Source organism: Eschrichtius robustus, chromosome 9 (assembly GCF_028021215.1).
Source record: "Eschrichtius robustus isolate mEscRob2 chromosome 9, mEscRob2.pri, whole genome shotgun sequence".
Lineage (NCBI taxonomy): Eukaryota > Metazoa > Chordata > Mammalia > Artiodactyla > Eschrichtiidae > Eschrichtius > Eschrichtius robustus.
Genome location: NC_090832.1, coordinates 49429902 through 49457694, shown reverse-complemented (window position 1 = coordinate 49457694; position 27793 = coordinate 49429902). Strand labels below are relative to the sequence as shown.

Genomic DNA, 27793 nt, shown 5'->3' with positions numbered 1-27793 from the left:
GAATTTACAGATTTTATATCCTATAAGATCACTCATTTCTTGGGCACAAATTTATGATCATTTGTACTCAGTATGTTTCTCTTTTTGGCTTTCCTTTTGCTTTGGTCTTTACAGATCAGAACAGGAAATTATGACCTGATTCTTAAATCTTTTCTATTGTGAAAGATAGCATACTTTCAGAAAAGAAGATAAAATGTATGTATGGTTTTATAAATAAAGTGAATACACAGTAACTGTTATCCAGGTCAACAAACAGCCTACCTGCGTACGACTTGATTCCTTTAACAAAAGCACAAAGCCCAGACTCTAGGCAAATGTTCAGTTCTTATCTACTGGGTCCAGATGATTATAATTCCTTTTTCTCCCATGAGTTTCACCACTGTATTGAGTTCGGTGGTCATCATTTCTTTGCAGTTTCATCATCTAGGCACGCGTTCCTAAACGTATCTCAATTTTTTGAAATAAATTTCTTTCCATAGATTTGAAGTTGTTTAAAATTAACCATAGATATCAGGATAGAGATTAATCGTGTTTAGGTCACAGGAGAATGTTTGATTTATTTAAGAATACAAACTTTTCAAGAGTTCCATTAAACACAAATAATTGCTTTGCTAATTATAATTAGTATTGGTCAATCCTTTGATCTGTGATTCAAATTTGTTACTTATTCCAACTTCCCCCCATTCATCAATCTGGGTAATATCTTTTCTGCATTAATACTTTTCTGAATATGTATTATATCTTATTAGGTAAGGACGAATAGAATTTACCATGTCATAACGTCCCTTTTTTTCCTCTTTTACAGCATGGGTAAGTTCTCTCTCCATGGGGATGATTTTCTTCTGCTGCCCAATCGTCAGCGTCTTCACAGACGTGTTTGGTTGTCGGAGAACAGCTGTCGTGGGTGCTGCTGTTGGGTTTGTTGGACTCGTGTCAAGTTCTTTTGTAAGGTAAGGACTTGGCTTCTTCATGTCGCTGTTCAAAAACTGTTAGCTACCTTAAAGATTTCCTTTCAGAAACTTCGCAGTTTACAAGGAAAAATCCTCCTTTTCAGTGCTTAAACTGTAAGCAGTGTCACTTACGCATTGCTGTCTACAGCAGCAAATCAGAGCTTGTGAATTTGAATGCTTTTGCTTGCAGTGCCTCAGAGTTAGATGTCAGTCAGGATACATATGTTCTCTGGAGCCAAGAAAAAATGTTTCTCCTTTTGTTTTTTCCATTCATAGAAAAATCTTAACTCCTAACAGTAAGTTGTCTAAAACAATGGGCTTAGTTTAAGGTCAGCTCAGTCTGAGCACCAAAGGGTACAAGAAGTGGTATTTTGAAGTGCTTGTTCATAGGCTTGATATGAAATATTTTTATTAATGAAATCCAGACTTTGCTATTTATTTCAACCCAGGTAGAGAATTCCTGCCTGCATTCTTTTTTTGTTTTATTTTATTTATTTAATTTTTTTTTGAATTTTATTTATTTTTTTATATAGCAGGTTCTTATTAGTTATCCATTTTATACTTATTAGTGTATACATGTCAATCCCAATCTCCCAATTCATCACACCACCACCCTGCCCCCCGCCACTCTCCCCCACTGGTGTCCATACGTTTGTTCTCTGCATCTACATCTCTGCCCTGCAGACCGGTTCATGTGTACCATTTTTCTAGGTTCCACATATATGCGTTAATATACGATATTTGTTTTTCTCTTTCTCACTTACTTTACTCTGTATGACAGTCTCTAGATCCATCCACGTCTCTACAAATGACCCAATTTCATTCCTTTTTATGGCTGAGTAATATTCCATTTTATATATGTACCACAACTTCTTTATTCATTCGTCTGTCGATGGGCATTTAGGTTGCTTCCATGACCTGGCTATTGTAAATAGTGCTGCAATGAACATTGGGGTGCATGTGTCTTTTTGAATTACAGTTTTCTCTGGGTATATGCCCAGTAGTGGGATTGCTGGGTCATATGGTAATTCTATCTTTAGTTTTTTAAGGAACCTCCATACTGTTCTCCATAGTGGCTGTATCAATTTACATTCCCACCAACAGTGCAAGAAGGTTAGCTTTTTTCCACACCCTCTCCAGCATTTGTTGTTGGTAGATTTTCTGATGACGCCCATTCTAACTGGTGTGAGGTTATACCTCATTGTGGTTTTGATTTGCATTTCTCTAATAATTAGTGATGTTGAGTAGCTTTTCATGTGCTTCTTGGCCATCTGTGTGTCTTCTTTGGAGAAATGTCTGTTTAGGTCTTCTGCCCATTTTTGGATTGGGTTGTTTGTTTTTTAAATATTGAGCTGCATGAGCTATTTATATATTTTAGAGATTAACCCTTGGTCAGTTGATTCGTTTGCAAATATTTTCTCTCATTCTGAGGGTAGTCTTGTCGTCTTGTTTGTAGTTTCCTTTGCTTTGCAAAAGCTTTTAAGTTTCATTAGGTCCCATTTGTTTATTTTTGTTTTTATTTCCATTACTCTAGGAGGTAGATCAAAAAAGATCTTGCTGTGATGTATGTCAAAGAGTGTTCTTCCTATGTTTTCCTCTAAGAGTTTTATAGTGTCTGATCTTACATTTAGGTCTTTAATCCTTTTGACTTTATTTTTGTGTATGGTGTCAGGGAGTGTTCTAATTTCATTCTTTTACATATAGCTGTCCAGTTTTCCCAGCACCACTTATTGAAGAAGCTGTCTTTTCTCCATTGTATATCCTTGCCTCCTTTGTCATAGATTAGTTGACCATAGGTGCGTGGGTTTATCTCTGGGCTTTCTATCCTGTGCCATTGATCTATATTTCTGTTTTTGTGCCAGTACCATACTTTCTTGATTACTGTAGCTTTTGTAGTATAGTCTGAAGTCAGGGAGTCTGATTCCTCCAGCTCCGTTTTTCTTTCTCAAGATTGCTTTGGCTATTCAGGGTCTTTTGTGTTTCCATACAAATTGTGAAATTTTTTGTTCTAGTTCTGTGAAAAACGCCATTGGTAGTTTGATACGGATTGCATTGAATCTGTAGATTGCTTTGGGTAGTATAGTCATTTTCACAATGTTGATCCTTCCAACCCAAGAACATGGTATATCTCTCCATCTGTTGGTATCATCTTTAATTTCTTTCATCAGTGTCTTCTAGTTTTCTGCATACAGGTCTTTTGTCACCTTAGGTAGGTTTTTCCTAGGTATTTTATTCTTTTTGTTGCAGTGGTAAATGGGAGTATTTCCTGAATTTCTCTTTCAGATTTTTCATCATTAGTGTATAGGAATGCAAGAGATTTCTGTGCATTAATTCTGTATCCCGCTATTCTACCAAATTCTCTGATTAGCTCTAGTCGTTTTCTGGTGGCAGTTTTAGGATTCTCTACGTATAGTATCAAGTCATCTGTAAACAGTGACTGTTTTACTTCTTCTTTTCCAGTTTGTATTCCTTTTATTTCTTTTTCTTCTCTGATTGCCGTGGCTAAGACTTCCAAAGCTATGTTGAATAATAGCGGCGAGAATGGACATCCTTGTCTTGTTCCTGATCTTAGAGGAAATGCTTTCAGTTTTTCACCGTTGAGAATGATGTTTGCTGTGGGTTTGTCGTATATGGCCTTTATTATGTTGAGGTAGGTTCCCTCTATGCCCACTTTCTGGAGAGTTTTTATCATAAATGGGTGTTGAATTTTGTCAAAAGCTTTTTCTGCATCTATTGAGATGATCATATGGTGTTTATTCTTCAGTTTGGTAATATGGTGTATCACATTGATTGATTTTCGTATATTGAAGAATCCTTGCATCCCTGGGATAAATCCCACTTGATCACGGTGTATGATCCTTTTAATGTGTTGTTGGATTCTGTTTGCTACTATTTTGTTGAGAATTGTTGCGTCTATATTCATCAGTGATATTAGTCTGTAATTTTCTTTTTTTGTAGTATCTTTGTCTGGTTTTGGTATCAGGGTGATGGTGGCCTCATAGAATGAGTTTGGGAGTGTTCCTTCCTCTGCAATATTTTGGAAGAGTTTGAGAAGGATAGGTGTTAGCTCTTCTCTAAATGTTTGTTAGAATTTACTGGTGAAGCCATCTGGTCCTGCACTTTTGTTTGTTGGAAGATTTTTAATCACAGTTTCAATTTCCTTACTTGTGAGTGGTCTGTTCATATCTTCTGTTTCTTGCTTCAGTCTTGGAAGGTTTAACCTTTCTAAGAATTTGTCCATTTCTTCCAGGTTGTCCATTTTATTGGCACAGAGTTGCTTGTAGCAGTCTCTTAGGATGCTTTGTATTTCTGCGGTGTCTGTTGTTAAATTCTCCTATTTCATTTCTAATTTTATTGATTTGAGTCCTCTCCCTCTTTTTCTTGGTGTGTCTGGCTAAAGGTTTATCAATTTTCTTTATCTTCTCAAAGAACCAGCTTTTAGTTTTATTGATCTTTGCTGTTGTTTTCTTTGTTTCTATTTCATTTATTTCTGCTCTGATATTTATGATTTCTTTCCTTCTACTAACTTTGGATTTTGTTTGCTCTTTCTCTAGTTCTTTTACGTATAAGGTTAGATTGTTTATTTGAGATTTTTCTTGTTTCTTGAGGTAGGCTTGTATTGCTATAAACTTCCCTCTTAGAACTGCTTTTGCTGCATCCCATAGGTTTTGGATCATCGTGTTTTCATTGTCATTTGTCTCTAGGTATTTTTTTATTTCCTGTTTGATTTCTTCAGTGATCTCTTGGTTATTTAGTAACGTATTGTTTAGCCTCCATGTGTTTGTGTTTTTTACGTTTTTTTTCCCCTGTAATTGATTTCTAATCTCATAGCGTTGTGGTCAGAAAAGATGATTGATATGATTTCAATTTTCTTAAATTTACTGAGGCTTGATTTGTGACCCAAGATGTGATCTATCCTGGAGAATGTTGTGTGTGCACTTGAGAAGATAGTGTAATCTGCTGATTTTGGATGGAATGTCCTATAAATATCAATAAAATCTATCTGGTCTATTGTGTCATTTAAAGCTTGTGTTTCCTTATTAATTTTCTGTTTGGATGATCTGTCTGTTGGTGTAAGTGAGGTGTTAAAAGTCCCCCACTATTATTGTGTTACTGTCGATTTCCTCTTTTATAGCTGATGACAGTTGTCATATATATTGAGGTGCTCCTATGTTGGGTGCATAAATATTTACAATTGTTATATCTTCTTGGATAGATCCCTTGATCATTATGTAGTGTCCTTCCTTGTCTCTTGTAACATTCTTTATTTTAAAGTCTATTTTATGTGATATGAGTATTGCTACTCCAGCTTTCTTTTGATTTCCATTTGCATTGAATATCTTTTTCTATCCCCTCACTTTCAGTCTGAATGTGTCCCTAGGTCTGAAGTGGGTCTCTTGTAGACAGCATATATATGGGTCTTGTTTTTGTATCCATTCAGTGAGCCTGTGTCTTTTGGTTGGAGCATCTAATCCATTCACATTTAAGGTAATTATTGATATGCATGTTCCTATTTCCATTTTCTTAATTGTTTTGGGTTTGTTTTTGTAGGTCCTTCTCTTGTGTTTCCCACTTTGAGAAGTTCCTTTAGCATTTGTTGTAGAGCTGGTTTGGTGGTGCTGAATTCTCTTAGCTTTTGCTTGTCTGTAAAGCTTTTGATTTCTCCATCGAATCTGAATGACATCCTTTCTGGGTAGAGTAATCTTTGTTGTAGGTTCTTCCCTTTTATCACTTTAAATATATCATGCCACTGCCTTCTGGCTTGTAGAGTTTCTGCTGAGAAATCAGCTGTTAACCTTCTGGGAGTTCCCTTGTATGTTATTTGTCACTTTTCCCTTGTTGCTTTCAATAATTTTTCTTTGTCTTTAATTTTTGTCAGCTTGATTACTATGTGTCTCGGCGTGTTTCTCCTTGGGTTTATCTTGCCTGGGACTCTTTTTAAAAAAAGAACAATGCTGAAATTTAAAAAGATCATGACAAAGTGAAGTGGTCAAATGCAGCTTAAAATAAAACTTCCTATCAACACACTATTCCCTGTGTCTATTAAAAGCTGTAGTGCACTGCAGAGGAACTAAGTGCAAAGAGCTGGTGGGCACATTACCATAGAAACACCTCTCCCTCCAGCTCCAGTTCTACCCATAAATCCCCTTTCATTGTCAGAATAATCCCCACTTAGTGAAACACTGGTTTAATAGGTAGGTCTGGCTAACAGGAGGTGATTAACAAGAAAAACCTTAAGATGATTTTTATCCTGTCTCTACTTCAGTAGTTTATTTTCATCCTGTGCCTTTCTCTTCCCTAGCTATCTTCGTGCTCTAGTTGAAAAGCATTATCGTGGTTATTAGAAAAAAAAAAATCAAACTTATGTTGCTCGCCATGTTTATTTTTTTTTAATTTATTTTATTTTTGGCTGCTTGGGTTTTCGTTGTTGCTTGTGGGCTTTCTCTAGTTGCGGTGAGTGGGGGCTACTCCTCGTTGCGGTGTGCGGGCTTCTCATTGCGGTGGCTTCTCTTGTTGCGGAGCATGGGCTCTAGGCACGCGGGCTTCAGTAGTTGTGGCATGCGGGCTCAGTAGTTATGGCTCATGGGCTCTGGAGCACAGGCTCAGTAGTTGTGGCACATGGGCTTAGTTGCTCCGCGGCATGTGGGATCTTCCTGGACCAGGGCTGGAACCTGTGTCCCCTGCATTGGCAGGTGGATTCTTAACCACTGTGCCAGCAGGGAAGCCCCTACCCTGTTTATTTTTATTTTCTATTTTATTTTTTTGTTCCTGTAATCTTTATTTATTTATTTGTTTATTTATTTTGGTCGAACCACGCAACATATAGGATCTTAGTTCCCCAACTAGAGATCAAACCCAGGCCCTCTGCAGTGGAAGCATGGCATCCTAACCACTGGACCGCCAGGGAACTCCCGCCCTGTTTATTTTTAAATATTCAGGCTTTAGTCAACAGAATCCTTGGTTTGCTAATTTTACCCCCATTCTTCCCACACATACCCCTTCCTGAACTCTAAAGTAAGCCTCTTTCTTTCACCTAACTTAGATATTTTATTTGGATTCTAAACAATTATTTTAATTTTTTGTTAGAAAATAAATATTCCACCTTTAAAGTGCCTTTGTGGTTTGTTTTTTTTTTTCCAAAGTTTTTTTTTAAAGAAACAAAAACCAGTTTTGTTTGGAATAAGGTTCTGCTTAGGTAGTTCTGTGAGATCATTTACTTTTAGTTCTTCTTTATCAGTAATACAGCATTGTATGATAACCACCTTGTCAGATACCCACTTGGTCTGGAAGCTTCCAGGTACCCATTGTCAGTGATCTCAGTGCTTGCTGAAATATTAATACTCAGGCTTTGGGCTTCCCTGGTGGCGCAGTGGTTGGGAGTCTGCCTGCCGGTGCAGGGCACACGGGTTCGAGCCCTGGTCTGGGAGGATCCCACATGCCGCGGAGCAACTAGGCCCGTGAGCCACAATTACTGAGCCTGCGCGTCTGGAGCCTGTGCTCCGCAACAAGAGAGGCCGCGATAGTGAGAGGCCCGCGCACCGCGATGAAGAGTGGCCCCCGCTTGCCGCAACTAGAGAAAGCCCTCGCACAGCAACAAAGACCCAACACAGCCATAAATAAATAAATAAAATAAAATAAATAAAAATTAAAAAAAAAATACTCAGGCTTTGGTAAAGAGAGAAACTAAGAGATAGAAAATCCATGTAACTTATTACCTAATTTGGTAGACAAAACACATATACACAAACCTGCTTACAGCAAGCAGTGTTTCTCAAACATTTTTGACCATTGAGAAATAAAAATTATGAAATGTATTTTACATTGTGACCTAGTTCTTTCTTTTTCCCTCCCCCATCCCCACCCCTAACTAAAACAAAATGTCTTGAAGCCATCTTTACCTTACTATATGTAATGTTGTCATGTTTTCTATTCAGTTTCATTATTTAACCCCCCACTGATCAAAAGCTACCAAACTTTCAGAACAATACATAGGCGCAAGGGGGAGATGTAGTGTAAATTCCAAGTGTCGAACAGTGGACCAGCCCTCTTTTCCTCTAGTTCAAGTTCTGCCTTTTTAGGAAAGCCTTCTCTAGCAACCCCAGGTTGCATCAGTGTGTCTTCTTTGAATACTTTTTCCACACATACTTGATATCTTACTGATTTACACTGTACATATTCAGTTGTCATACTTCAATAGTTTGAACCATCTGTTACTAAGGTGAAAATTTAGAAGTAAAAAAGGTTCCAGCAGCAGTGAAAATGCCATTACAAAGCTTATGTGCTTTACTCTGTGGGAGAGATACAAAGTTAATCTTACCCAGCACTCTCTATTTAAATGTTGTGCAAAAGAATGTCTGTGATTTATGTCAGTGGCTCTCTGGTTTTCCAACTGACAGCTTTATAATAATGTGGTATAATTGTATAGATATTGGTGTTCATGATGATACTTTGCTGTCAATACTATTTTTAATATACACTTTGAAGAAGGCAGAGAAATGTATTTAGATTTAGATTTTTCCTTTAAAAATGTTAAATAAAAATAAATTAGCACCTTAAGAAGTTGCAGTTACCTGGAAAACTACTTAGGTGGAAAAACTGATGCAGAATGAATGAAGTATTATTTATATTTTGTTCTATATTCTTATTATTTGGGGTAGATGTCTTGTTTCACTAAGCAGACTAGAAGTAGGGCATAACCACATTTTAAATATTTTTTTCACCGAGTATCTGGAACATAGTAGCTGTAAAATATATGTTTATCGAATAAAGAGTGGAGTTTCAATAAAGGGTGATCAGAGTGAGGTAAGGTTAATCTGGGAGAGTCTGGGAGTGGCTCTTGAGCCTGATTTGAAGATGGTTCTAACTGTGAATTCATAGAGGGGGAAAGGGCATCTCAGGGAGAGAGGATTGCCAACCTGCCTTAATTTTATCAGATTCTAGAATTCCTCGTGATTACCTCAGCATATTGCTAGGCTAGAATTATTGTCCAAAATTTAATTATTAACCAACTTTATCTATCTTAGTTTCTAATAAATAGCTTGCCTTTACTACTGATAAACAGCCTTTTGAATTGAACTTTTCAAAAGAAAAAAAACTTGAGTTTTCTTTCACTCCTTACCTTAATTGTTTCAAAGTATGTAATGCTGTATGTTCCTTTACTGTTTTGTTTTGTTTTTTTACTTCCTTCCATCTGCAGCCTCCTCTTGCTTCAGCCCTCTCTTTTTCTTTTTCTTTTTTTTTTTGCCCCACCGTGAGGCTTGTGGGATCTTAGTTCCCTGACCAGAGATCGAACTCAGGCCTTCGGCAGTGAGAACGAAGAGTCGTAACCACTGGGCCGCCAGGGAATTCCCTGTGTTCATTTACATTCATAAGAAGTGTATAATTAAGTTATTTGGTTAAAATAAAGAATTCTTAATCCTTTATTGTTTTTTTGAGACATACACGGCCCTAAAGCTTACAAAGTGGGATCACTAGTGAACACACTTCATTTAGTATTCCTGCAATCAGAATATGATTTCTCCTTATCTTGCACAATACCAAGAACAGTGCAGTACAGGGCGAAGGTTGGTCTGCAGCCCTTAGGCCAGCAAAATGCAACAGAACTGCTCCCCTGTGCAAACGTTTGTGACATAACCTTGTGGAGAAAATATCAGATACAGCCTTTTCTTTGAGTAGATTGCTTAGTAAGTGCCTGGGAAAACTCCATTAAAAAAGTGAGTTTTCATAGTTAAATTATACTTTTTAAAAACTTTTATCAAGACTAGTTTTTTTTTATTTTTTATTTTAATCATTGTCAGTTTTACTGAGGCCCTTCCTGGCACTGTCCTTTATTTCTGAGTTGCGGAGAACACAACAGTTTTTACCCAATGGTGCATGGTTTGCCTGAAATCCATAGAAAGAGAAGGAGGAATCAAATCACTGATGACCTTAACGGTCATTTTTTCACATACTCAAGGCATTTTTTATTACACGTTCACATTAAATTAAAATATTTCAGCGTTGTATTCTTGACTTACTAAGTTTTTCACCTCTGTTTTTGGTTAATTTTTATTTGTAGAAAATATTTTGATTAACTGAAACCCAGTTTTACAATAAGGTTTTATTCTACCAAGCACATGATAAAAATAATGAAAGCTGCTTTCCATCTTTTTCGTCTTTACACAGCTCCATCGAGCCTCTGTACCTGACCTATGGAATCATATTTGCCTGTGGCTGCTCCTTTGCCTACCAGCCTTCATTGGTCATTTTGGGACACTATTTCAAGAAACGCCTTGGACTGGTGAATGGCATTGTCACCGCTGGCAGCAGTATCTTCACAATTTTGCTGCCTTTCCTTTTAAGGGTACTGACTGACAGCGTGGGCCTCTTTTATACCCTGAGGGTCCTCTGCATCTTCATGTTTGTTCTCTTTCTGGCTGGCTTTACTTACCGACCTCTTGCTTCCAGTGCCAAAGATAAAGACAGTGGAACCAAAGGAGGCAACAGATTCTCCCTCTTTTCCAGGAGAAAGTTCAGTCCTCCAAAAAAAATTTTCAATTTTGCCATCTTCAAGGTGACAGCATATGCAGTGTGGGCAGTTGGAATACCACTTGCACTTTTTGGATACTTTGTGCCTTATGTTCACTTGGTAAGTATACTTCTCTGGCTTTGCTGGTAACGGATATTATTATTTCATACAGAAAAACTTCTTAGAAGAGCAATAGAGATCAGGTTGAAGTTGGCCTTAAATATTATCTTGTTTGTAATTCAGGGGCTCTTGAAATTCAAGGTCTCCTAAGACAAGGTCATCACATCCATCAGATCATTAAACAGATAATATGTTTCATGGTGTGCTTTGGTATTTTTAAAAATCGCCAAACCTACACAAACAAAAACAGGTTCTTTAAAAAAAAAAAAAAAAAAAAAAAAGACTAAAATGTTGGAACAAATGTCATCAATACAAAAAATTTGATAGGTCACTTTTTCTTCAAGTGGCTTACAAATCATAATCAGGGACAAAGATGGTGCAATGATTCTGTCAACATCAATAAATTATTTTTCAACAGAAGGGTACAAAAATTAAGTAAATAGTAAAAGCCAACGGCCTTGACACAAAGAAACATTTTGTCTACTTGTGGGACACTTCTGAGAAAATGGAAATTCTACTCAGAGGATTATTTGAGAAATGTTAGCAAGTTCCAGATGATGGGATAGAGCAAGGGTTTCGTAGGAAATTAGGATTTCAAGTGCTCAAGCACTTTATTATCATTATTATTATTATTTTTGTTTGATAGGTAAGAAATGGATTTATTTAGAGCGAAACACATTCCACAGAGTGTGGGCCATCTCAGAAGGCGAGAGCGGCCAGCCTCAAGCACTTGATATTGTTTGTTTATATTGCAAAGGCAAATTTTGGCCTCTTTATAATGAAATAAGAGTAAGCAGTGTCTAAAGTATTTGCCCCGGCAGAATTTCCTCAGAAGTGCTTATTATTATGTTTCTTCCTTTTTTCTTACTGTTATGACTGAAAATGTATGTACAGTTCAACATAGTTGATAAATGATAAACAAAAATGGTAGTGGGATAAGTTTTTCTTTTGTGTGTATACTGTGTGTGTGACTTGAAGCCTTTCTAGCTTTCAGTCTACTTTTGGACATCTGTGCAATTTTTCTTTAGTTAAAGTTCTGGTGCAAGTTGGCAATATAGTTCAGAGAATTACTGGGGTCAAGGGGTCAGCTAGTAAACTACATCATCAGTCCTTTGTGGGTTCCTATGCTTAGTTCAGAAAGGAATTAGGTCAAGGAAACCCAAAGAGGGGTGGTAGGCATGTCCTGTATCTAAAATAATTTTGAATTCTCAATTCTCCTTATTTTCTTTTTGCCATAGGTACTGAGAAAGCAGCTGGGATGACCAGTGGGGAGACAAGGAGAGGACTAGTTTTAGTACTCTGAGCCACATGGCATTTTGCAGAGACTGAGATACTAGGTAAAATGACCTAGTATGTGACGCTTGTCACATATGAAGTCTCTGGCTACATCTTGATCTGATAATCCATTTTCACACTTTTAGGAAGGCATAGCTAAACCATTTGAAGATATTTTTAAAAAAAATATATAGATCCATTGTGGAAAGATCAACTTTACCAGTTACCTCTTCCATAGCTCTGTAGATAAGAAAGTGTTTGTTTTGTCCTTCTCAGAGACAAGTAGATTTTTTATTTTTCATTTTTTTTAAATGCCTGCTGTTTTTTCTTTTTTTTTTTTGGCCACGCCCTGAGGCTTGCGGGATCTTAGTTCCCCAAGCAGGGATTGAACCCAGGCCCTTGGCAGTGAAAGCCTGGAGTCCTAACCACTGGACCCCCAGGGAATTCCTGAGTAGATTTTTATTTTCTTATTTTATAGTTCTTTTCATTTTTTTAATTTAATTTTTTGGCCGTGCTGCACAGCATGTGGGATCTTAGTTCCCAGACCAGGGATCAAATCTGCGCCCCCTGCAGTGGAAGTGCGGAGTCTTAACCACTGGGACCACCAAGGAAGTCCCCCGAGTAGATTTTTTAAAAAATTCTCTTTGTTACTATAAGGTGAACACACTCAGAGAAATTAGTACGTCAGCTTTGCTAGTATGTGACATTTACTAAAGGACAAGTGGTAGGTGATTGTCTAGTTATTTCTGGTAATACAATTTATAAATTAATTTCACATATATTATTTCATTTGACCTTCACAGTAACCTTGTGAGGTAGGCAAAATAATATTAGCTCATGTTTTACAGAGTGGAAAACAGATCCATCATTAACAGAGATGTTAAGTGGCTTCCCAAGAATCACATATCAGCAGAGCAGGGGCTGGTTCCCTTCCGCTGTGCTTACTTGGTAGCAAATCTAGCACAGTCTTAGTCTGGGGCATATTGACTCCCGTCCCTGGATATACTACTAGATATGTCCATCTCACTGAGGGGGATGTGAGTATGCCTAAGGAAATTTAATAAATATGTTATTGGTCTTTTTCTTAAAGTAAATGAAATTTCACAGTGAGTAATGAGTTAGACGGTGTTATAGTTACTACTGTCATCAGGAGGCTGTAAATCAGATAGTACACAAAACAATGAGGTCTCTGTTAACTCGGATAACAAACCAGGCCTTATTCTGCTCTCCCTCCTTCCGGGCATGTTTTCTTACAAAATGTGTTGATATTTTTCATTTGGGATTTTCTCCCTTTTGAACTGTTATGGCACTAAAGCCACGTTGGAAAGGAAACACCAGACGGTTAAATGTCATGCAGGCTGTTTAAATCTCATGTTTGATGGGTACACTGAGTTTGTCACTATGTTGTAATTTAAGGTTTGGATTACGGATACTTAATCCCAGGCTTCATGCAATGGGACACCACTTACTTTCCTCCTCAGAGGGGGAAAAGGTGTCTCAAATTTTTCCAAAGACTAGTAGATGTTCAATTCATGTTAAACCCTTTACTGGGTGTTGAAGGGAATATGCATCTAAGGCATAAGAACCTGTTCTGAAGGAGCATAAAATCTAGTACGTGTAATAATATAAACAATTATAGTTTATAAAGGACTTTTACATACATTATCTTATATAATCTTCACCACAATGCAGTACCTGTAATGTATTATCCTCATTTCATGGATGAGAAGAATGAGGCACTGAGAAGTTTAGAAACTTGCCCAGGGTCACAGGACACAGCAGCTGGTAATTATTAGTGTAATACTTTCATGCAAGAGGTAGTACTGCATAGTGGGTAAAAGTGAAGGCTCTGAAGTAAAACAGATCTGGGTTTAAATGCTGGTTTTGTCCCTTACTCATTGTGTAACCTTGGATAACACACTCTAAGCATCAGTTTCTACATCTATAAAATAGGGATAAACCCAATTTTGCAGAGTTGTTGTAGGATGAGAGAAAATGTCTATAAAGCATCTATTCAGTTCTGGTATAAAAATGAGAGTTATTTAAATTTCAGACAACGTGATTGTGAATTGCTGGTTTTAGTGAGGCTGTGGAAGAGTCAAAGGAGAGAGATGGTGTCCATTTGCAAAAGTGGTTAGTACAAGCTTCATAGGATTGGAGTTGGTCCTTAAGCCTGAGATTTGTTGTTGAAACTGGATCCTTAATTAACTAGGGAACTAATTTATCTATCTAGGCCTCCTTTGAAGATTCTGAAATACAGTGAAGTGCTTTCATGGTTATGTTAAAAATCCTAAGATCTTTACTTATTTATTACATTATACATGATGATCTGAGAGAAAATATGTATGCTTTGTGGCATTCTTTTTCTCAGAGCAAGGTTGGAAGTTTTCTTTTAGTAGTTGACTTTTAAAAATGAAGAATCATATTGCTTCATGGAAGGGGTCAGTGATCTCTTTTAGGCCTACCCACTTGTAATCTCTATTGTAAGGGTATGGATCTGTTTTTTCTTCCACTGTTATTGAGATATAGTTGACATACAGCACGGTATAAGTTTAAGGTGTACAGCATAATGATTTGACTTACATACATCATGAAATGATTATCACAACAAGTTTAGTAAACATCCATCATCTCATAGATACAAAATTAAAGAAATAGAGTAAGTGTACAAATCTTATAGATCAATTTAGGTGAGACATAACTTTCTAAATAGCCATTCCCAGTAACAGCTGCTTTAGTTGTTGTGAATTGCCCATTTGGCCTGAGAATTGTTTTGTTTTGGTTTTCTGGATTTTTTTTTTTTAATTGGAGTATAGCTGATTTACAATGTTGTGTTAGTTTCTGCTATACAGCAAAGTGAATCAGTTATACATTATAATACATATATCTACCCTTTTTTTTTTTTTAATCTACTCTTTTTCAGATTCTTTTCCCATATAGGTCATTACAGAGTATTGAGTAGAGTTCCCTGTGCTATACAGTAGGTTCTCATTAGTTATCTATTTTATATATAGTGGTGTGTATACGTCAATGCCAATCTCTCAGTTTATCCCTCCACCCTTCCCTTTGGTAACCATAAGTTTGTTTTCTACATCTGTGACTCTATTTATGTTTTGTAAATAGGTTCATTTGTACCATTAAAAAAATTCCACATATAAGCGATGTCATATGATATTTGTCTTTCTATGTCTGACTTAACTTCACTCAGTATGACAATCTCTAGGTCCATCCATGTTGCTGCAAATGGCATTATTTCATTCTTTTTTTTTATGGCTGAGTAATATTCCGTTGTATATTTGTACCATATCTTCTTTATCCATTCCTCTGTTGATGGACATTTAGATTGCTTCCATGTCCTGGCTATTGTAAATAGTGCTGCAGTGAACATTGAAGGTACATGTATCTTTTCAATTATGATTTTCTCCAGATATATGCCCAGGAGTGGGACTGCTGGGTTGTATGGTAGCTCTATTTTTAGTTTTTTAAGGAACCTGCATACTGTTCTCTGTAGTGGCTGCACCAGTTACAGTCCCACCAACAGTGTAGGGAGGGTTCCCTTCTCTCCACACCCTTTCCAGCGTTTATTGTGATGCTGGCCATAATGGTGATGGCCATTCTGACTGGTGTGGGGTGATACCTCATTGTAGTTTTGATTTGCATTTCTCTAGTAATTAATGATGTTGAGCAGCTTTTCATGTGCCTCTTGGCCATCTGTATGTCTTCTTTGGAGAAATGACTATTTAGATCTTCTGCTCATTTTTTGATTGGGTTGTTTGTTTTTTTGATATTGAGCTGCATGAGCTGTTTATATATTTTGGAGATTAATCCCTTGTCGGTTGCTTGGATTGAAGTTTTTTTTTTTAAATAAATTTATCTATTTATTCATTCACTTATTTATTTTATTTTTGGCTGCATTGGGTCTTCATTGCTGCGCACGGGCTTTCTCTAGTTGCAGCGAGTGGGGGCTACTCTTCGTTGCAGTGCGCGGGCTTCTCACTGCAGTGGCTTCTCTTGTTGCGGAGCACGAGCTCTAGGTGTGCGGGCTTCAGTAGTTGTGGCACGCAGGCTCAGTAGTTATGGCACAGGGGCTTAGTTGCTCTGCGGCATGTGGGATCTTCCTGGACCAGGGCTGGAACCTGTGTCTCCTGCATTGGCAGGCGGATTCTTAACCACTGCTCCACAAGGGAAGCCCAGGATTGAAGTTTTTATGGCTCCTCCATGTCCAGTTTTTCTTTATTAGCTTCCAGAAACATAACATGCTCTTAGTTTTCCTCATACCTCTCTATCACTCCTTCTTAGTTTCTTTTCTGGTTCCTTATTTTTCACCCTGACCCTGAATATCAGTCCTAGGGCTTACCCCTTGATCTTTTTCTCTACTCATTCCAAATGATGGTTTCATCTAATTTCCTACGTTCAGATATCATATATATGCCAGTGGCTCAAAATTTATATTTAGCTCAGGCCTCTTTTGAATTCTTCACCAGACTCTTATAGCTATCTGCTTACTTAATATCTCCACTTGGATGATTGTTAGATGTTTCAGATTTAACATGTCCAGCCCTGAAGTCCTGATTTTACCCCTGTCCCCAAAACCTGCTCTGCCCTCAGCCATCCTTATCTCAGGAGATGGCAGTTCCATCAGGCCCCAAACCTTGGAGTCATCCTTGGCTCCTGTTTCTTTCATACCACACTCCTGATCCAGGCCAGAAATCCTGGTGGTTCTCCTTTCAAAATGTATCCTTCCCTGCCCCCTGTAGTCTGTACTAGTCTGTGTAGTCTGTACTCTACACAGAAGCCACAGGTGTTCTTTCAACACACAAGTCACTCTGCTCAAAATCTTTGGGTGGCTCCCCATTGCTCTGAGAGTAAAAACTAATGTCCTTATAGTGGCCTACAAGGTCCTCCATGGTCTGTCGCCTCCTATCTCTGATCTCATCTGGCCCGGTCCCCCTCACTCACTCTGCTATCGCCACTCTGCTCTCTTTGCTATTCAGCTTTTAGTGAGGCTCACCCTGACCACCTGGTTAAAACCCCCTTCTTCCCTCTCCCCTCCACATACTCCCAAACCCCCTCACACTGCTATTTCTTTTTCTATAGCGCTTCATACCTTCTTTTTTTTTCTTTTGAATATATTTATTTATTTATTTGGCTGCATTGGGTCTTAGTTGTGGCATGTGGGATCTTCGTTGTGGCATGTGGGATCTTTCTTTGTGGTTAGCGGGCTCTTCGTTGCGCCTTGAAGGCTTCTCTCTAGTTGTGGTGTGTGGGCTCCAGAGTGCATGGGCTCAGTAGTTGCAGCACATGGGCTTAGTTGCCCCGAGGCATGTGGGATCTTAGTTCCCCGACCAGGGATCGAACCCGCGTCCCCTGCATTGGAAGGCGGATTCTTAACCACTGGACCACCAGGGAAGTCCCCATACCTTCTAACATGTTACATAATTTACTTGTGATGATTATTGTTTGCTCTCTGTGTGTATACCTCTGCTAGAATGTAAACTTCACGAGGCTAAGGGTCCTTCTCTGTCTTGTTCAGTGAATGAACCCAAGCATCTACCACAGTGCCTAACGTACAGTGAGTGCTCAAATATTTGTTGAATGACTATCTTATGGATAAGTCTAAAGTGACACCATATAAGGAGTATTCATTTTCTCTCCATTTTGATCTTTAAAATTCTCTACTTTGATACCAGAATGATGTTTCACATGTTATACCTATAGGACATGATGGTATTCATATCCATTCAACACTTAATCAATAAGCTCAAATTCAGCAAACCTAAGACTAAGTAACACTAATGCTATCTGTTGATGGGGAAAAGAGTTGATGTGTTTTGCTTTTGACCCATAGCTTTATATGCATGTTGAAATTGAAACTTTATAAATGGAAGAAATTTCTGTGTCTCTGTCACTATTGTGTAAGTGTATGGCAGGAATGAATGGCTATCCCCGTTAACAGGGAAAGCTAGACAACTGGTGTCTGCTCTACTGTGTAGCAACTGAAAATCTTGCAGAGCCTTGGGTGGTGTGTGTGAGAACAGGATGAGGATGCAGGACCAGAGCCTGACCACAAGTCTGCATTGCTTTGGTAGAGCACTGACCACAGGGCCACGTCAGCCGGATGACTGATAAATGCCTACAAATGACAACGATGATGCAACTCTTCTCAGCGGCAATGTTCCATCCTCAGTACGAGAATGATGACTTAGTTTTTATTGCCTTCACATCTGTCCACCACTACTCGCCTTGAAAAGCTGCACCTGTGTTCTCTGACTCCATAACATATGGCAGTCAAGTTTTGGTTTTTAAGCTCTGACCCACATAGTTCTCTATCGGAGAGAAGATGACTGGCTCATGCGTTGAAATCTGCAACATATGTGTTTATTGGCCCATTTTGAAAAAACTCCGTAAGTTATAAGTGTGTCAGTTTTGTGGCAGATAGTGATTGTTCTCAAAAGAAACTCTGATATGGTAGGGAAGATCCCACTTTTCTGAGACTGATTGAAGGCACCATCATTTGCCTGCTGACAGGGCACTTAAGTGGACACCAAGTCCAGCTGTAATTGGGAACAAAAAGTTGTGTTTTTATTTTTTAATTTTTAAAAATATTTATTTGGTTGCATTGGGTCTTAGTTGCAGCACGTGGACTCCTTAGTTGTGGCTTGCTGGCCACAACTATTTGTGGCATGTGGGCTCTTAGTTGTGGCCTGTGTGTGGGATCTAGTTCCTGGACGAGGGATCGAACCTGGGCCCCCTGCATTGGGAGCGCAGAGTCTTAACCACTGTGCCACCAGGCAAGTCCTAACAAGTTGTGTTTTTAAACTAGAAATGAAATTTTGAGGCAAATAAGCCAATAAATGGGACATGTAGTACCTCAGGAGATATTTTATGGCTTTGATTTAATGCCAAATGCTCTGTGGGTCAGTACTGGAATGTAGCTGTTAGACCTCACTGGCCAGGTCACCTCTGGCCATGTTGTGGTGACAGCAGGAATATTATCCCAAGCCAGAGCTCAGGGCACTGAGCCATGCAAATAGGAACAGCAGACATGCTTTCATCTCTTTTGTGGCTTCCTCAGAGGGGGATTCAGGTAACATTTGTCAAGAATCTGTCATGTGCCAAGCATCTCCACAAAATCTCAGGTAACCATCACAAGGATGAGTGTAATAAGTGTAATAAATAACTATATACTTGGAGCTAAGGAAACAACTCTGCTAAGTTAAGCTATGCTCAGTCGAGGTCACTCACTGAGTTTGCTCAGAGCTGGGATTTGAACATAGATCTCGGACTCTAAGTCCCATGTTCTTTTCATAAAATAGTCTGCTGTTCCTTCATCGGATCACCTCAGAGGTGGAGTGCCGCCTACTGTCAGCCACACTGGGCCTGGACCAGAGTTTTCTTTGCCTTGCAAGTTTCCCTCTATTCTCTCAGAATGAAGCACAGAGGCAGGGTTGGACCATCCCGGCGCTCAGAGGATGCTGCCCAGCCACGGAGAGGACTCCTGAGGAAACAGGCTAATGGGGCTGATGGGATACCACCTAACCTTCCTTCCAGACCCCACATCTCCTCTTTTGGTCTTTAGTACGTTGTGAATATGAGAAAACTGAACTGCTTTTCACAGCCTGTGACAAGCAGAACATGGAATATATATAGTTTTATGTTCAATTTTGTTTCCTACAATAAACATTAAGCATAGCAGAAGAAAAAATGGACAAATGTATAAATTTATAGCAAGAGCTATCTTATATTTGATTAATAACATAAGTACTATTATAGGAAAATGGAAAAAAGCAAATTGCTTGAATTTTAGAGTTATATATAAAATCTCTGAGGCCACTGATGGATCATTAAGTGTCCTGAGAAGGCCCTAAAAGCCTTGGAAAAGCTGTTCCTTCTCTTTTGTTTTTTTTCCCCCCAGCTATATCTGTAATGTTTTTCTTCTTTTTAAAATGAAGTATAGTTGATTTACAATATTATATTAGTTTCAGGTGTACAGCATAGTGATTCAATATTTTTATAGGTTATACTCCATTTAAAGTTATTATAAGATATTGGCTATATTCTCTGTGCTATACAATATATCCTAGTAGCTTAATTATTTTATACATAATAGTTTGCACCTCTTCATGTCCTACCCTCTATTTTGCCCCTCCCCCCTTTCCTCTCCCCACTGGTAACCACTAGTTTGTTCTCTGTATCTGTCCTTCTGTCTCGTTAATGTGTAAATTTCACCAGGTCTTTTGTTTTTAACTGTCTCATGTTTTATTTGTTAAAATATACTTTTGAATAATCTCAAAATTTAACTAATATGGATATTTGCTTATCCCTCAACTCACTGTATTAATATCAAATTAAAGTTTGTTCAAGTTTGAGGAACCTAAATTTAGCTGATAAGGGTTCTATCATGATTTTTATATCAACTAGAAGATAAATTGTTATGATAGAGGATTAATAGAAATAGAAATCTTAATTTGAAGAATCTTCCTTTGTGAGGCTATACCTGGTCACTGGCTTTTACCCCACATTTACCAGGTGGCTCTGGTGAGAGGAAAGAATTGTCTGATCCATTGAGAGTATATTTCTGCTGGTTTAACCTTATCTCTAAGTTCTGACACACCTCTTTGGAAAAGCCCTCACAGACACTAACTCCAAGGATTACAGAGCACCAGGAGAAAAGGCCACTTTATGTATTCATACTGTAGGGAAGAGTCTTTAGATCCAAAGAAAGTTTGAGGGCTGCACATCTCTTATGTGTTAGCTCCCAGATGCCCTGCCACTTTCCATTTTCCCCTTTGCTTTCCGCACTTTCTAGCCCCATTATCTGTATCTAGTTTTCTTCACCCCTCTACTTGTTGGCAGCTCACTTGTAATCAGAAAGTTTATATTCCTTCGTAACAAATTGGAGAAAAGCTCATTTAATGGTAGGTAGTGCCTACCATTTGGAGGCAAAATTGCAAACATGGACAACTGGTGTGCAGTTATGTAATCCAGCTGTGTCTGCATCCATGTCAAATTCAACTGGTTTATTCTCAGAGTAACATGACCAGAACAACTGTAGCATTCAGTCTTCAGAGCACGGTTTAAGATTCTGTATGCCCAATCCTCACAGCCATGCAAGGGTTTGTTTTAAACTATAAGTTTCTTTTAAACACATATAGTATTTTTTATTTCCCACGTGTTTAATTAACATTTAGTTTATAAGGAGCTCCCACAAATATTCTCTCTCACTGGAGCCTCAGGGCCACCCTATGAGATGGGCAGGATCGGTTTCCATTCAGCAGGAAAGGAGCCGGACTTGGGGTTGTTAAGACAACTTGCTTAGGGTTGCAAGGCCGGTGCCTGGTGCAGCTGGGGCTTGAGCCTGGTCTTCTTAAGAGTGTGGTTTTGAAGTAAGATATTTAAATGCCTGCAAAAAAATGTAGGACAGTAATTTAGGCGTTGAAGGGATTGTGCAGGTCATTTAATTGCACTTTTCTTTTTTTTAAGTCTGGTAGAGGGACTAAGACACAGAAAGGTTAAGTTGCTTGCCAAAAGTTACATAGTTATAAAAGTGGCAGAACCTGGTGTAACATGTAAGAATATCCGTGGAAAATGAATGGAAGCTTATCGTAGCCTAAAGTGTAAATGTGTATGTAGTAAAAACTGAATCATTAGAGGAATGAAGGTGTCTCACCTTACATAACTCTAGTCAATTTAGAGGGTTCATTTCCCAATCGGGAGGTTGCTTTCCCATTTTGACACAGTCTAGTTCTTCAAAGCTGCCAGTAACAGTTGTACTGGCTTTGTCGTCTTTCTTTCATGGATATATTTAGAGCTCAGGGTTATGGTTATTGTGTGGCAGAGCCCTGAGAATGCAGGATTCATAGCAGAATCCATGTAAACCAAAGGCTACTGTATATTGGGCCAGGACTGGGCTGCTGAGCTGACCTCTTCTGTTGTGTTTATCTCTGTTCATTGTAAGGTTCTGACAGGAGAAGAGCCTTGGTGCCCATTACATGTCCTCAGCCCTGGAATGATGATTGCAGAGTTTTGGAAACATTTTTTAAAATGATTTCCAATGGAGTTGTATAATCTGACGAGTTGCCCTATCTCAGTCTTCTTGGCACTACAACGAAATAAAAGAGGCAGAGTTGACATTTTAATTTTGTTTTTAGCCTGGACACTAAACACTAGAGGCTAAATACTAGGGGCTAAAGTTTCATTATTTCCTCCCTCCCTCCCTCCCTTCCTTCTTTTTGTTCTTGATTTGGTTTATTATTCTGATTATTGTTACTTTAACACTTATTAGCTATGCAGAATGCTCTGGTAGTTTGCAGAATAAAAAGTAATCACATTGCTTTTTCACCAAGATTTTCTAATTTAAGTAATTTTTGTTCTTCTATTTTTCATTCAAAAATAGGCTTATAAAATTTCTTTGACACAAGAATATTTCTTTGTATAGTGTATTAATATAAATATCAGAATTAACCATTAAGATTCCCTGTGTGCTGATTATATACACACGCACAACTCCTACATTTTTTCCCTATTATGTGGTCTGGAAATGTTTTGTTTGTTCACTTATTTTCGTTTCATTCATTCATTCCTATCCCAATGAACTTTCAGAAAGAACATAAAGGTATTTCCTTCACACGTATATTTTTTGAATCAACTCTCACAGCAGCCTTTTATGAGGAAAGCAGTGCTAATACTGGTTTCTCCCACTAATAGATAAGAACCTTGACCATCAGAGAGGTTTTATTTTGCTCAAAGTTGCGCAGTCAGTGGCAGGGATGTTATTAGAATAGAATTAGAATGGGTTATTCCATTCTGTCACTGTTGTATTTTCTTGGACGTATGTGACTTCCTCTAATTACAACTCAGTTGTACAGATTCAGGTTGAGCAGATTCAAGCATTCAAGTGAATATCTGACAAGTATTCACTGAGCACCTGTTGGGTGCCTCTAGGTGTGGGGATGCAGTGGTGAGAAGAGACGTGATCTCTGCTCTCATGGAGCTCAATAAATAAGTAAGCACATAAATAAACAAGGTAGTTTTCATATAGTGATATTTTCTTTGAAGAAAATAAAATGAGATGGAAGGTGATGGTGGGACGTAACCTTAGTTTGTAAAGTCAGGGACAGCCTCTTTGAGGAGGTGCCAGGAGGTGCCTTCTCTCGATGAAGGGCAGCAATAGGTATTTGGAAGATACAAAAATGATACAGCTTCCTATTGCCCTCAGGAAGCCTATGACATGGAATTTCTCTAGTTTCCATCTTTAAGGCCAGCCAACAGTTGATGAATTTTTTAATTCAACTTATTTTTATCTGATATATTCAGATCTGCATGTTAGAAACTTAAAATTCTTGCATAGGACCCAAGCGTTGCTTTTTCTCCAGATACTTCATTCACGACTTATAACTTCTGATAATACACTACAGTTTCTCAGTTCTCATGTGATTATTACAGGAGTGAGTAGACATCCTCCCTTCATCACCTTATCCCCACTTTTTTTTCAGATTTTTTCAATGGTGTCTATGCTTTTCTTGATTTCTAACCTTGCATTTATTTCCCTGCAGATCTCAACATCTGCTGAAATTTGACTACTCAGGTTAGTGAAAATTTGCCCATTTATCAGTTTTGTGCCTTAGGCAGTATTCACCAGCATTCTCCTACTTGAGATGAATAAGGATCTTTACTTCTCTGGCCACTTGTGTGTGACTAATTAATGGTGACGTTAAATATCTACAGAACATTTTCATCAAAAAAAAAGCTAGCCGGGTTTTTTTTTTTTTTTTGGAATTTTTTTCTTTCGAATTGTAATACACTAGCGTAGGAACATGATAGGAAGACATTATGTAACTAATACATAAGAAATCTAGAAAACTGATTATTTACAAATGAACTAAAACAGAGCTGCTGCTTTTAGTAAGGTAGAGTAAGTTTGTCATGTGTTCCAAATTATTTAGCCAAAAATAAGTATTTACAAATAATTCAACAGTAGTTTTTAGAAGTGATGCATGGTTTATTCAGGCATGAAAATTATCCCTAGAATGTAGGCCCCAAACTGCTAAAAGATTTAAAATTTGTGGGGGAGAACGAAATCCACAAACATTTAAGAATATCTAATTTTAACTTAAGTTGAAAAGCAGCAGTAGTGTATTTTTGTTAGGCCCTTATCCTGTATAATGTATTCAATATAAGTATGGGAAAGGCTGGTGAAAACTGTGGATTTATCTACAAAATACATTGGGGAGTTTTGTGTGGGGAGTGTCCTAACGCCTCAGGAAATGATAAAGAAGAAACAGCTAAGATAGATTAGACAAGGGTAGGGACAGAGCCTCCTCTCCGTTGCTCCACCCCCAGCACCGAGCATGTGCCTGGCACACAAATACTTTTTGACCAGTTTGAGGCTGAGCTATAGGTTGGTTGAATTGCTGGAATATGATGTCTACTAATTTCCCTACTCGTGACTACTTTTCATTCTAATAGTACTTTGTGTTCTTCAAATTCTTTTTTCTTTGATCTTCAATATACAACCCCTGGAGGTGAGAACAGTTTTATCTCCATTTTACAGGGAGAGGAGTTAGTTGGTTTTGAGACTTTCTCTGGCCGCATACAAATAGTTAGTGACAGGGTGTGGTTTAAAGGTTAAATAATAGAAGTAAAAGTATGCTTATCTAGACTAGTGTCAATGTGGAGTAATATAAAGATACGGAAATGGGTGGCTCGAGGTACATAGTCAGCCCTGCTGAAGTGAAACAACACCTCTTAGGCCTTGTACCATCTCCCAAGCTGCTTCCAGGAGAATGGGATGCCTAGGTGACCACAGCCCAATAAGTAGCCTAACAGATGACCCACGCTCTTGACCCATGTACACATCTGTGCAATTTAAAATGTTGCCATATGTTGATTATTTAATTTATGAAGCATTATAATAGCCTCAACATACATCTGGTATCCCTGTTCCTACTTAACTGTATCTGCTTCTGTGAATACATTTTTTCCTTTTATGTTTCTTTCTCCTCGGGAGCTGTCTCAGGGACTTCTCACAATTCCCTGCCAGTGTCTCCTGGCTCCTGTTTTTCAGCTCTCGGGGCTGCCTTGGATCCTGGAGTAGGGATTGCCCAGTCCTAGGGTTCCCGTCCTACCTCTTCCTTGTGAGGTGCTTTCTAAGTTCTGTATCACGTTCATCTTCACAGCCACCCTGTCACACATCTAGAGCAGTGTGTCAGACCCAGTGCCTCCTTTTCTCTCCTGAAACAAAATTCCTAGGTCATGAAACCTACCTATATACATAATTTTTTTAAAAATCAGTAATGCCCCACTTGTCACACAAGGAGAAATAAAAAGTAATTCTTGAATAAAATAATGCATATTTTAAAAGGTAATGCTTGGGATACATGTGACAACATAGAGGAACCTTGAAGACATTATGCTAAATGAAATAAGCCAGATACAAAGTCTATGATTCCACTTAGATGAGATACCTAGAGGAGTTGAATTCATAGAGACGAAAGTACAATGGGGGCTGCCAGGGACTTGGAGAAGGGGGGAAAATGGGGGGTTATTATTTAATGGGTACAGAGTTTCAGTTTGAGAAAATGAAAAAGTTCTGGAGATGGATGGTGGTGATGGTTGCACAAGAAGGTGAATACTTAATGCCAGTGACTGTATACACTCAAAACTGGTTTAAATGGTAAATGTTATGTGATATAAATGTTGTTAAAATAAAAAAAATAATTGGAAAAAAGGTAATGTTTGGGCACAACTATATCAGAAAGATAAAAATAGCCTCCACAGATTTCCGAAACACCCCCAAGGGAGTGGTACTGCCACTATTGTGAACCAGTGTGCAGTATTGGTTTGAAACGAAGAAACTGATGCCCAAGATCTTAGACTCAGTAAGGAGTAGAGCTCATAATTTGACTCCAAAGACTTTTTTCTTCCTGCTATGCCTAGGCCTTCCAACTCTCAGTCCACAAAAGTTTTCTCTCTGCCATGCCAGCTGCCTTAATCCAGACCACTCAGGCTTTGTACTTTCTTATCTGTCCTAAAGGGGTGTGGTCCTTTTCTTCCTGAACACTAAAATCATAAGACAGGACTGAACATGTTTAAAATAATGTTAATCACCAACATCCCCAAACTCTGAAATAGTCTTATTCTTAAGAAAGGGGTAAAAAATCGGGGTAGACAATCTCAGAAGTATGTGAAAGCGACAGCAGTGGAAGGAAAACTTTTCTGGGCCTAATCCTAACAATTGGTTTTTTTTTTTTTTTTTTGGACGCGCCCCGCAGCATGCGGGATCTTAGTTCCCCAACCAGGGATCAAACCCATGCCCCCTTCAGTGGAAGCTCGGAGTCCTAACCAGTGGACTGACAGGGAATTCCCCAATCCTAACATTTTTTAATCTTCATTCAGATAAAAATTTTTTTGAATTTTATGTGATACTAGGGAGAGAGTTGGCAATCAGATAACTCTTAGAATTAATAGAAAAGACACTCACTATGGTGTGACTTACGAAGACTAGAGGAGAAAGGAGGACAGATGGTTTTTGGTAAAAGGGTTCTCTAGCCAGCACCACTAGTCTGAGGGAATCTTAGTGAGGAGAGGGTAGAAGAAGGTAGAATTTTCATGGAAGGATCAATCTTTTTTCACTTTAGAATTAAGGGCAAAATTAAGCTGAATAAGAACTAATAGTGCTCTAATTTCTCTCAAAAATTAGATCTACCTTAAACAAATTAAAATTTCAGTAAAATAACAGTCTACACATCTTTCTGTGTTCAAGAAGAAATAGAACCAATTATGATAATTTACAAAATATCTGGCTTATTAGCATTATAGCCAGGCTCATTAAGTAAAGTTATAAAATTACCCAGGAATCCTAGTGATTTGAATAATACCTTCTGAAATTATCCCTTTCTATTTTAAGATGAAGTCTGTCTTAAACTTCTAAAATTTAACCTTATTGAACTAGCCTTTTGTTGGGTGCATTTGTTCATTTTGGACTACTTTTCCAAATTCATGCAATTCAACTAATGACTGCAGACTCCATAACCCACACCTATCTATTTGCATATACATTTAGCTGATAGGTGATTTTATCACCAGATAAATCCAGGAGTAAGTTTAAAAGAGCATATCCCCCCCCCCAGCTTTTTTTAAACAAATGCAAACGTAGAAACACATGATGCCTCAGAACAGCATTAATCACAACCAGGAGTCCACATCTTCGGAGACCTTTCTATCACCGTGTATCTTCAAAGTACTCTACTAAAGCGTTAGTCAGGCGGTCATGCCGTGGACCATGGCTGAGACCTCCCGAGCCATCTTGACCAGAGTAGAGGCAGTCTACCTCCTTCACAGATGGGCACTGTCTTAACAATTCACAGTCAATTGTGTTCATCCAAACTATCCAGGAACCAAGGGTCTGAGAGAGTGGTGACCCTGGTGTGCCAAGAATGAGACTTCAAGAAAGAAACTATTCAGAATCATATTTGGATTTAGGTGGAATGAATTAAAAAAAAATGGATTAAACATCTTTCATTGTTCTGGAAGGACTAGAATAATTTTTGATAATTTGAGAAATATCTGACACAGAAATTATTGTCAGGGTCACTAAATAATTTCAAGTTACCTAAAAATCCTAGTGACTTATTTTTTATTTTAAGATGAAGTTCATCTTAACTTCTATAATTCAGGATTATTTGAACTGGCATCTGAATCCAAATTGGTTTTGATAGACAATTCCTCTAGAACATGTTGCCGAATCTTGATCTGATCTAAATAATGCTATGTTAAGGATGGACTTTTTTAATCTAAGGAAAATTATTTTTCAAAAAACAAAAAGAGAAAAATAAAAAAGGGTTTAAAGAATTTTTAGAGTTAGAAAATGTTTTCAAAATCAGACCAAGGTTTTCCAAACCATTAGCTATCTTGCTTCCTTCCAAACTCTTTTTCTACC

At 38.1% G+C, this 27793-nt stretch overlaps 1 protein-coding gene across 1 annotated transcript in view; it reads left to right on the top strand.

Annotated features, from left to right (window-relative positions):
• Positions 1-27793, top strand: part of SLC16A10 (solute carrier family 16 member 10) — a 132223-nt gene that overhangs the window by 84866 nt on the left and 19564 nt on the right. Inside the window, exons 2-3 of the mRNA XM_068551067.1 lie at positions 806-950; positions 10116-10578. Of these exons, the coding sequence (XP_068407168.1) occupies positions 806-950; positions 10116-10578 (608 nt within the window). The remainder of the gene's footprint in view (positions 1-805; positions 951-10115; positions 10579-27793) is intronic.